The following is a 12,194-nucleotide window of genomic DNA, read 5'->3' as shown; positions in this document are numbered from 1 at the left end:
AGTAGTAGAGGCGGGTACAATGTTGTCTTTTAAAAAGCATTTAGATAGTTACATGGATAAAATGGGTATAGAGGGATATGGGCCAAATGCGGGCAATTGGGATTAGTTTAGGGGTTTTAAAAAGAAGGGCGGCATGGACAAGTTGGGCTGAAGGGCCTGTTTCCATGCTGTAAACCTCTATGACTCTAACCTCTAAGATCCCTCCTCATCCTTCTAAACTCCAACGAGTACAGTGAGAATGTACTCACTGCCTTCTATCCATTAACCAATCCTCTATCCATGCTAATATATTTTCCCCAACTCATTTTGCTGAGTAACCTTGTGAGTAACCTATTCTGTAACCTTTATAGAATGCCTTTTGGAAATCCAAATACACTACACCTGCTGGTTCCCCTTTATCTACCCTACCAGTTTCATCCTCAAAAAATTCTAATAAATTTGTCAAACAGGACTTCCCTTCAGTAAAACCATATTGACTTGTCCTGACCATAAAACGCTTTTCTAAGTACATTGTTAAGTCTTCCTTAATAATCGAATATAGCATTTACCCAACAACTGATGTTAGGCTAACTGGCTTGTAGTTCACTGTTTTCTCTCCCCCTTCTTTCTTGAAAATTCCTGAATCTAAGGAATTTTGGAAAATCACAGCCAGCACATCTACTCTGCTGCTATCTCTTTTAAAAAGCATACAAAATGGCGAGGATTAGTGGGAAGCCAGAAGATTGGGAAGCCTTTAAAAGCGAGCAGAGGACAGCTAGAAAAGCAATAAGGGGGGAGAAAATGAAATTTGAGTGTAAGCTAGCTAGTAATATGCAAGAAGATAGGAAGAGTTTTTTTCAATTTATAAACGATAAGAGAGAAGCAAAAATAGACATTGGACCACTGGAAAATTAGGCTGAAGAAGTAATAATAGGAAACAAAGAAATGGCAGAGGAACTGAATAGTTACTTTGCATCAGTCTTCACAGTGGAAGACACCATTGGGATACTAGAGCTCCAGGAGAACCAGGGGGCACAGGTGAGTGTAGTGGCAATTACTAAGGAGAAGGTTCCGGGGAAATTTAAAGGTCTGAAGGTGGATAAATCATCTGAACCGGATGGACTACACTCCAGGGTTCTAAAAGAGATAGCTGAGGAAATTGTGGAGGCATTGGTGGTGATCTTTCAGGAATCACTGGAGGCAGGGAGGGTCCCAGAGGACTGGGAAGTAGCTAATGTAACACCACTGTTTAAGAAGGGAGAGAGGCAGCAGACGGGAAATTATAGGCCGGTTAGCCTGACTTCGGTCATTGGCAAGATTTTAGAGTCCATTATTAAAGATGAGATCACGGAGTACTTGGACGCGCATGATAAAGTAGGACTGAGTCAGCACGGCTTTGTCAATGGGAGGTCATGTCTGACAAATCTGTTAGAGGTCTTTGAGGAGGTAACAAGGAAGTTAGATAAAGGAGAACCAGTGGACGTGATTTATTTAGATTTCCAGAAGGCCTTTGACAAGGTGCCGCATAGGAGACTGTTAAATAAGTTAAGAGCCCATGGTGTTAAGGGTAAGATCCTGGCATGGATAGAGGATTGACTGACTGACAGAAGGCAGAGAGTGGGGATAAAGAGATCTTTTTCAGGATGGCAGCTGGTGACTAGTGGTGTGCCTCAGGGGTCTGTGCTGGGGCCACAACTTTTCACAATACACATTAACGATTTGGAAGAAGGAACTGAAGGCACTGTTGCTAAGTTTGCAGATGATACAAAGATAGTATTGAGGAAGCAGGGGGGCTGCAGAAGGACTTGGACAGGCCAGGAGAGTGGGCAAAGAAGTGGCGGATGGAATACAATGTGGAAAAGTGTGAGGTTATGCACTTTGAAAGGAGGAATGGAGGCATAGACTATTTTCTAAATGGGGAAATGCTTAGGAAATCAGAAACACAAAGGGACTTAGGAGTCCTTGTTCAAGATTCTCTTAAGGTTAACATGTAGGTTCAGTCAGCAGCTAGGAAGGCAAATGCAATGTTAGCATTCATGTCGTGATGGCTCGAATACAAAAGGAGGAATGTACTTCTGAGGCTTTATAAGGCTCTGGTCAGACCCCATTTGGAGTAACGTGAGCAGTTTTGGGCCCCGTATGTAAGGAAGGATGTGCTGGCCTTGGAAAGGGTCCAGAGGAGGTTCACAAGAATGATAAAAGCAAATTACTGCGGATGCTGGAATCTGAAACCAAAAGAGAAAATGCTGGAAAATCTCAGCAGGTCTGGCAGCATCTGTAAGGAGAGAAAAGAGCTGACGTTTCGAGTCCAGATGACCCTTTGTCAATGCTCTGAAGATGAGATGCTGTTCCTCCAGTTTGCGTTGAGCTTCACTGGAACATTGCAGCAGGCCAAGGACAGACATGTGGGCATGGGAGCAGGATCGTTTGTTAAAATGGCAGCAACCGGAAGGTCAGGGTCCTGATTGCGCACAGAGCGAGGGTGTCAGCAAAGCGATCACCCAGTCTACGCTTGGTCTCTCCGATATAGAGGAGAGCACATTGGGAGCAGCGAATGCAAGACACCAAATTGAAGGAGGTGCAAGTGAAACGCTGCTTAACCTGGAATGAGTGTTTTGGACCTTGGATGGTGAGCATGGAAGAAGTAAAGAGGCACATGTTACATCTTCTGCGATTGCATGGGAAGGTGCCATGAGTGATGGGAGAGATGTTGGCTCTAGTGGAGGAGTGGACTAGGTTATCCTGGAGGGAACGGTCGCTGCGGAATGGGCAAAAATGGCAGAGGATTATACTTTGCATGCGCAGGCTGGTGGGGTGAAATGTAAGAACAAGGGGGACTCTCCTTGTTCTGGGAGGGATGGGAGGAGGTGAGGGTCGTGACACTGGAGATGGACTGCACGCTGTTGAGGGCCCTGTCGACAACTGTAGATGGGAATCCACGGTTGAGGAAAAAAGAGCACATATTAGAAGCACCACTTTGGAAAGTGGCATCATCGGAACAAATGCAACGGAGGCGAAGGAACCAAGAGAAAGGGATGGAGTCCTCACGGGATGCAGGGTGTGAAGAGCTGTAGTCCAGATAGCTGTGGGAGTCAGTGGGCTCGGGTCATCTGGGCTCAAAATGTCAGCTCTTTTCTCTCCTTGCAGATGCTGCCAGACCTGCTGAGATTTTCCAGCATTTTCTCTTTTGGTTTCACAAGAATGATCACTGGAATGAAGACCTTGTCGTATGAGGAACAGTTGAGGACTCTGGGTCTGTACTCATTGGAATTTAGAAGGATGAGGAGGGATCTTATTGAAACTTACAGGATACTGCGCGGCCTGGATAGAGTGGACGTGGAGAGGATGTTTCCACTAGTAGGAAAAACTAGAACCAGAAGGCACAACCTCAGACTAAAGGGACGATCTTTAAAACAGAGATGAGGAGGATTTTCTTCAGCCAGAGAATGGTGAACCTGTGGAACTCTTTGCTGCAGAAGGCTGTGGAGGCCAGGTCATTGAGTGTCTTTAAGACAGAGATAGATAGGTTCTTGATTAACAAGTGGATCATGGGTTATGGGGAAAAGGCAGGAGAATGAGGATGAGAAAAATATCAGCTATGATTGAATGGTGGAGCAGACTCGATGGGCCGAGTGGCCTAATTCTGCTCCGATGTCTTATGGTCTTAGGACTGGAGAATCCAACTCTCTGCCCCTTCCTGTCCCACTCTGCTTGTCTTTCCCCACGTTGCTGAAGTGTTCTGATGCTTCAACATTTCTCTTTGGATTTCTAAATCTCCCTTCACCTGAACACTTCAACCGCCCCACCCGCTCCCATGAACCCATTAAACCTGGTCCCCTTAGATACTGCCTCCAGCTCTGCCTCGGCCATCTAGGACCCAGTACAATTCTGTTCTGCTCTCATATTTAAAATTCAAAGCTATTTGGGCCTGCCTTCCAACTCCCCTAATCACTAAACTCTGTGTCATTCCCTCCCAGTCCGATCTGTGGGGAGACAATGATGGTATATGAGTGAATAAGACATACATCACAACTATAAATAGCAGTAACAGATGAGCAAGTGGTAGATGGCAGTAAAAGCCATGGGAAGTTAGATCAGAGGAATTAAAGGATTGTCAAGTGAGGGGAGGTCAGACTGAGAGATTGCACAGGGAGTGGGAAGAGGTAGGGAAACAATGAATAGGATGGAACGGGACTTGTTGGAGATTCCGTACTCTCCCTGAATCCGCTACACAGAAAATGCGACCACCATCCAAGGCTACTCCCAGTCCCGCTACACCACCTCTCACCTAATAGGAATAAAGGAAAATGAGCGAAAAACACAGAAGATTACAAAGGTAGAAGATCAGAATAAGATAAATATATAAATGACTAGAAGCCAAAAGAGAAACTACAAAGGGTTGTGAACGTAGCCCAGTCCATCAAACAAACCAGCCTCCCATCCATTGACTCCATCTACACTTCCTGTTGCCTCGGGGAAAGCAGTCAGTATAATCAGGGACCCCACACACCCCGGACGTACTCTCTTCCACTTCCTTCTGTCGGGAAAAAGATAAAAAAGTCTGTGATCACGGATCAACCAACTCAAGAACAACTTCTTCCCTGGCCCTGGAACTACCTTATATTAAGTTGATCTTTCTCTGCACCCTAGCTATGACTGTAACACTATATTGTGCAATCTCTCCTTTCCTTCTCCCCCATGTAGTCTATGAACGGTCTGCTTTGTCTGTATAGCATACAAGCAACAATACTTTTCACTGTATGCCAGTACAGTAAGAGATGAGAAAGGGAGCAAAGACAATAGAGGGAGGTGAGAGAAAACCCCATATTTACTGTGAACAATGTCATGCGCTAATCAACCATTAATATTTCATTTATTATGTTTATAAAAGTCATACGAAACTTTCACATTTGGGCCATCTGTTTCTTGACCATGAGGGATTCCATTTCCCTGTAAAAGTCACAAAATGTTTGAACAATACGTTGTTAATTATCCCCTAATTAAATCAATCTCAGATTGGTGCAATGAAAGTGTTTCCTTCAACCTGTGAGAGGCCTAATTAAAATGAGTTTGGGCAGTGTCAACTCAATTTTTATTGGAAACATAAGATGCTGCATTTAAATTGACACGAGTTGGCACAGAATCGACTGTCCTACTCAATAAGGCTGCAAGGCTAGGTGACCTTGGCTGGGAATGAAACTGTCATGTTGGTCCAGGAGTGCTGCTGTTCAGTTGGTGAAGCTTTTTTTTCGAACAAGTTAGAGATTTGTCCTGTTTTTGAAATATGTGGTGTCTGATAGTGCTTCTGAGGATTCTGGGAGAATTGTGTTTACTTTGTACTGATGCTCCAGCACTGATAACATTTCAAAGAGGTGTCTTGATTCGGGTGGCACAGTGGTTAGCACTGCTGCCTCACAGCGCCAGGGGCCCAGGTTCAATTCGTGCGGAGTTTACACATTCTCCCCGTGTGTGCTTGAGTTTCCTGCGGGTGCTCCGGTCTCCCCCCACATCCAAAGATGTGCGGGTTAGGTGGATTGGCCATGCTAAATTGCCCCTTAGTGTCAGAGGGACTAGCTAGGGTAAATGCATGGGGATAGGGCCTGGTAGGATTGAGGTCGGTGCAGACTCGATGGGCCGAACGGCCTCCTTCTGCATATGGATTCTATGATTATGATAGTGCTTCTAAGGATTCCAGAAGAATTGTGTTTATTTTGTACTGATACCCCAACACTGATAACATTTTAAAGAGGCAAAGGAGAACGGGTGGAATTTAGCGGGCCCGTTGGCCGTGGGCAGGAATCCTGGTCCGGCCACAAAATTTTGCAAGAGGGCCAGAATGGGATTTGTGCCGGCAAGGTTTCAAAATGCGATCCACCTCACTCCTTCACCCCAGAAAGGGGCGTGAACCTGACTTGCATAATTTAAAATAAATTTTAATATCATTAAATGGGTTTATGCCGTAGCGTCTGGCCCCACTGAATCCTCCCTCTCCCCTAGGACAGCATGTCATCACGCCAGCGTGAATCACGACTGATTTTTGAAAATGAAAGCCAGGTCATGATGACCATGCCGAAGGTGCGATGGTGCCTGGAAGTTCTGGGGGTTGAGGGCAAGGCTGGGCGTTGCCTCTTGGCAATGCCCAAGAGCACTGAGCTGGGAACTACCAGGGTAACCCTCCTCCATTTTTGGGGGGCTGGGAGAGTGGTGCACACCGGTGCAGTGCAGTGGGTGGAGGGGGAGAATGCCCCCCCCCATACATCCGTTGTGGTCAGGGAGATGGGGGGATCCTCCAAGGCCGTGTGGGAGTGGAAAGGAATTTATTCCTTTCTGTGGAGCCAGCCTTCTGGTTCTATCAAATACCATCCTGCCAGAGCGATGCCACAAACCCTGCTCACAGATTTTTCTTTGATGGTGTCAGAAGATCTGATCAGAAAACCTGGCTGTGTTTCTGGAGAGGAACACATCGGCTTTCAATCAGACCCTGACACTGTTGGAAAATTCCATGCAACAATGGAGTAGATTTTTAATCAGTGCAGCCTGGAGATGAATTATTTCCCTGCTAGGGAGAAAATGTAGGTACAGAGGCTCTCCATTCGTAGTGGATCCCAACAAATGTAAATGGAAGGAAAGTCAGGTGGTCTGTATAAAGTACAGCAGAATCATCTGCCCTTGCAGAGCGCAAGGAAGGAGGTGGGAAGGCCTGAGAATTTGGTAGGGACCGATACCCGACACCTTCCCGCCGCCACTCGGACTAAGTTCTGGGCTAGGAGACCCATGCTCTATCTTCCCACCCCTCCTCCACTTGGGATCCTTAATTGGCCAATTAACAACCACTTAACAGCCTCTACCCACCTCCACTATAATTTTCAGAGCTCCAGGAGGGCTCACTGAAACATGGCCTGCACAACTGATTAAACCGTTCAGACTGTTTCTCAGCTAGAGGTAGGGGAGGGCGCTTGATCTGCATTAATCTGGACATGGGGTAGGGGATAGTTACCAACTGCCACCCTTGCCCTTGGGTCTCATGGATCCCCTCGCCCCATGATTTCCCCCACCTCCCCACTCCAACTTTCCCACCAGCAACACGTACCTTTTTCCCAGAACACTGGTGTGTTCCCGCAGCAGCCACAGCTTCCCCTGTGGCACTGCCGAGTGCAGACCTCTGATTGGCTGGCAGCAGTCGACCAAGTGGGATGTCACAGCATGAGTCCTCAGTCGGGAGGACTCCGAAGGGGAAAAAGATTCTGCCTGTACTTAATATAGCCCACCTGACCTTCCTCCTATTTACATTTGTCAGGCTTTTAAAAAAAAAATCCATCCTTAAAGTTACAGCGCCAATGCTCAGAGTGGACCAGGCAAACCCAAATCCACTCCTTGCTTGCTCCACAGACCAAATTCAAATTGAATCCAATTTCTGGTCCCCACAAAGGAGACAAACAAGATCCAAGCTGACAAGATAAGCCCGTCTTGGGCTTGATCTTAGCTAAAAGGTCTATTTACATTTGTTGGGCTCCAATATGAGCCCAGAAGCCTCTGCACCATTGTCCTCTTAAGTGCCTGATGGGCAGTTGACATGTCAGGCCTTCCTCCTAAGAGTCAGCATGGGTGTCTCGCACTTTTTCAGGCAGTGCATGAGATACCTGGCGAAAACAGAAGATCCTCCCAATGTGTGTCCTTCTCACCCGATTTTCATCTCTGGGCTGCACTCATAGAATCATAGAATAGAATCCCTACAGTGCAGAAGGAAGCCATTTGGCCCATTGAGTCTGCATCGACCACAATCCAACCAGGCCCTATCCCCCAAACCCCACGTATTCACCTGACTAATCCTCCTGACACTATGGGGCAATTTACCATGGCTAATCAACCTAACTTGCACATCTTTGGACTGTGGGAGGAAACCGGAGCACCCGGAGGAAACCCACACAGGCAGTCACCCGAGGCCGGAATTGAACGTGGGTCCCTGGCGCTGTGAGGCAGCAGTGCTAACCACTGTGCCACCGTGCTGCCCACAGGAGATATTTTTCACCCAGGTGGACAGACAGAAAGGCACCCAATCAACTCATTTGGTATTTTTAAACATTGTATTCAATATGTTAACGCATGATAGATTTTTTCTCTACATGGTCTGTGCAATACTTGCATCTATGATAATTGCTTATATCAAGTGTGTTTTGTTGATTCTTGCATCCCCAGTGCTGAAACTACTCAAGATGGCTACAGGAATGAGGGCTTTACTTGACACAGTTGTGCAGGCTTTGCCTCAGGTAAGTTGTAATAATGCGATTTACAAGTCTTTAAAATGATTTAATACTGTTGTGTTGCTATCACTTTCTCAACCTTCGAATCTAGAAAACATATAAAACTGCATTTTTCCGAGGAAATAGAATACTCGGCAATAAAAATATAAACTGTGAGCTTCTTAATTTTGCCACATTGTACTTTTAATATGATAGTTTGAAAGTCATTTGGATTTTGGCATTTCAACTCCGTGGCCGTAAATATCAGTTGAGAGATGTGTAATTATCACTTTTTGAGGGAAAAATGCAAATTGTAGCAACATAATGTGTGATTTTAAATTATATGCTTGGATTGTGAAGCTTTGAAGGTTAAACAAAATGTTGATGGTAAGAGAAAGTAACCAGGGTTAATCTTCGTTTCTATAAATACAGCACAGCCTTGTTGAGCTACAGGCACTGATAATGGTGTAGATTAGCATGAGATGTACTGTGTGAAAAAAATCTCCTTGACAGGCATACTGAGAGTTCAGTGCATTGTTTTCATGCCTGGCTGAAGTGTTGACAGTTGATGCGGCAATAATTAATGTCAGGTCACAGAGGAAGGGTGGACTGGGGTAGAACTATTAAAGCTGTACAGGTCAAGTATCTGTTATCCAAAATCCTTGTGGCTGATCGTGCTTCAGATTTCAGATCATTTCAGTTTTGAGGTACCACCTATAGGACCAGGCCTACTTGCATTACAATAGCCAGAGCAAAACATCATTTCTGCAATCTCCCCATTAGTTAAAGAATGCATGACGGACACATAGGCTTTGATTTTACCGGCATGGCCACCCCAAAATCAGGCTGGGTGAGGCTCGCAGAACAGCATTTCCCGTTGGCCTCAGGCACGATCGTACGAGCCTCGGACGGCCGTGCCGGTAAAATCAGCGCCATTGTTATCAATGTGAAACATTTCCTCAATATCTTCAGCCTCCAGCTCATTCACGCATTCCATTGATATACCTTTTGCATATGCAAGGATCTGGTTTATCAGATTTCATTTCTTTGCTCACACGAAAACCTTCAAAGTTTTTGTTTATATTATCATCTTCAATGAACATTGTTGTGGGCCAAAGGTTGTGCCAGTTGTTTGCCAATGTGTCTTTATCAGCAAGACACCAGGAATCAGAAGATGCGGAGATGGTGTCCTTCACTGTAAACTCCCTTTGGAAGCCTTCCACCCTCAGGCCATTGTTCACAGCACTAAGCATAGCTTTCCAGGAGGAGTCTTAATATTTTCATTTCATAGAATCATAGAATTTCTACACTGCAGAAGGAGGCCATTCGGCCCATTGAGCTTGCACCGACAACAATCATGTATTTACCCTGCTAGTCCACCTGACACTAAGGGGCAATTCAGCATGGCCAATCAACCTAACCTGCATGTCTTTCGACTGGGAGGAAACCGAGGCACCCGGACGAATCCCACGCAGACATGGGGAGAATGTGCAAACTCCACACAGACAGTCACCTGAGGCCAGAATTTAACTCGGGTCCCTGGTGCTCTGAGGCAGCAGTGCTAACCGCTGTGCCACCGTGCCACCCTGGACTGTGGTCCATCGGCTGAATTAGTGACTTTAGGTTGTGGCGAAATTCAACAATGAAAAATTGTTATTAACCAAGAGTTCAAGATGTGTTGAGTAATTGTCCAGGAAAATGATTTTACAGTTTTCTTCTAAGTCTAGCTATTCAACAATGTGCGCACGCTTCTGGTACAACCCAATCAGAAAACATGTCCTTGGTTACCCAGGCTCTCTTATTGGCTAACAGTGAACAGGTAATGTCCAAATACCCTTGACGCACCTGGGACATTTGTCTTTCCCGAATACAACCAATTTACATTTGTATGTGCCAGCTGTATTGGCACAATCATGGTCAGTCAGCCTATCCTTTGTATTCTTAACTCCCATTGATGCACTCTCCACAACCATTGCTAGTGTTTTCCTAGGGATATACCGCCAGAACAGACTGGTTTTGTCAGTATTGGAAATTTGTTCTGGAGAAAGGTTTGCATCTGAAGTTAGCGTAGCAAACATATCATACATTTTTCAGTGGCGTCACACTCTGCAGATGCTTCATCACTACAAAACTTGATAGCATGATGCTTGAATATCTGGAACCAATCTGTTGCATATACGCATGCACCTTCAAGCCTCAATTCTTCGTGATAGATCTTGGCTTGCTGCATGATCAATGGGGCAGTCACTCCTGTGCTGACAAATCCATTCCAGCATAACACGATCATGTTCATTATTTTTTGAGCTATGCAAAGTTTTCCTATTATTCATTAACATTTATGAATCACTTTCAATATAAAATTTCAACTATTTGCCTTTCTGTTTCATTAGATTGTATCAGGTGCTGGTACTGCCCCAAACTGAGGGTGGCACAGTGGCATAATGGTTAGCACTGCTGCCTCACAGCGCCAGGGACCCGGGTTCAATTCCGGCCTCGAGTGACTGTCTGTGTGGAGTTCACACATTCTCCCCATGTCTGCATGGGTTTCCTCCGGGTGCTCTGGTTTCCTCCCACAGTCCAAAGACATGCAGGTTAGGTTGATTGGCCATCCTGAATTGCCCCTTAGTGTCTCAAAATGTGTAGGTTAGGGGAATTAGCAGGGTAAATACCTTGGGTTACGAGGGTAGTGCCTGGGTGGGATTATTGTTGGTGCAGGCTCGTTAGGCCAAATGGCCTCTTTCTGTACAGTAGGGATTCTATTCTAATTCCTTACTCAATTGCCTCATAGATTTGATTTGATTTATTATTGTCACGTGTATTAGTGTACAGTGAAAAGTACTGTTTCTTGGACACTATACAGCCAAAGCATACTGTTCATGGAGAAGGAAAGGAGAGAATGCAGAATGTAGTGTTACAGTCATAGCTAGGGTGTAGAGAAAGATCAACTTAATGCGAGGTAGGTCCATTCAAAAGCCTGATGTCTCAGGAAAGAACTTGTTCTTGAATCGGTTGGTACGCGTCCTCAGACTTTTGTATCTTTTTCCCAACAGAAGAAGATGGAAGAGAGAATGTCCAGGGTGCGTGGGGTCCTTAATTTCACTGGCTGCTTTTCCGAGGCAGCGGAAATTGTAGGCAGTGTCAATGGATGGGAGGCTGGTTTGAGTGATGAACTGGGCTTCTTTCACGACCCTTTGTTGTTTCTCGCAATCTTGGACAGAGCAGGAGCCATACCAAGCTATGATAGACCGGAAAGAATGCTTTCTATGGTGCATCTGTAAAGTTGGTGAGAGTCATAGCGGACATGCCAAATTTCCTTAGCCTGCTGAGAAAGTAGAGGCGTTGGTGGGCTTTCTTAACTATAGTGTTGGCATGGGGGGACCAGGACAGGTTTTTGGTGATCTGGACACCTAAAAACCTGAAGCTCTCGATGATTTCTACTTCGTCCCCATTAATGTAGACAGGGGCATGTCCTCCACTCATAGACGCAGCATGGTCAAAATTTCTGCAGCAACTCTACTTTCTTAGTAATTGATAACAAATTATGCTTCCTTTTCCATTTCTCATTGTTAGCCATAAGGGTATTTGATGGTCTTTTTGACATGTTCACCACAAAAATCGGTAGGTAAACTGTGCAGACAAACAACAAGAATTCCCGCGCTAAAGGTCGAGGGAGACTGCACGGTTTGTGTTGGCTCATGTCAGGCTATGTCAGCTCGGATCAGGGACTTGCACAGGTCTGGATGGTACAGTGACTTATGGTACTGTTCTTTCTTAACTGAGGCATCGGTTTGCATGTGCCCAGACTGATGGCTTGAATGTCTGCTGTTTTTGTTGGTGTTGGGGCCATATATGAAGTTCAGTTGCCCTACCTTCTCCAGAATTATTCTTCTGTGAGGTTGACCTACTTTTTCAACTCACCTACTGACTCTCAATGGGCATACAATTGAATATTCTCCATTTCCCAGATTGGTGCAG

The 12,194-nt window shown here is 45.5% G+C and overlaps 1 protein-coding gene across 1 annotated transcript in view; it reads left to right on the top strand.

Moving 5' to 3' along the window:
* Positions 1 to 12,194, top strand: part of cacna1ha (calcium channel, voltage-dependent, T type, alpha 1H subunit a) — a 493,154-nt gene that overhangs the window by 444,672 nt on the left and 36,288 nt on the right. Inside the window, exon 28 of the mRNA XM_078239890.1 lies at positions 8,176 to 8,246. Within this exon, the coding sequence (XP_078096016.1) occupies positions 8,176 to 8,246 (71 nt within the window). The remainder of the gene's footprint in view (positions 1 to 8,175; positions 8,247 to 12,194) is intronic.

Source organism: Mustelus asterias, chromosome 23 (assembly GCF_964213995.1).
Source record: "Mustelus asterias chromosome 23, sMusAst1.hap1.1, whole genome shotgun sequence".
In the NCBI taxonomy this organism is placed as follows: Eukaryota; Metazoa; Chordata; class Chondrichthyes; order Carcharhiniformes; family Triakidae; genus Mustelus; species Mustelus asterias.
Note: the sequence above shows the minus strand (reverse complement) of the source record. Positions and strands in the feature narration are given on the sequence as shown.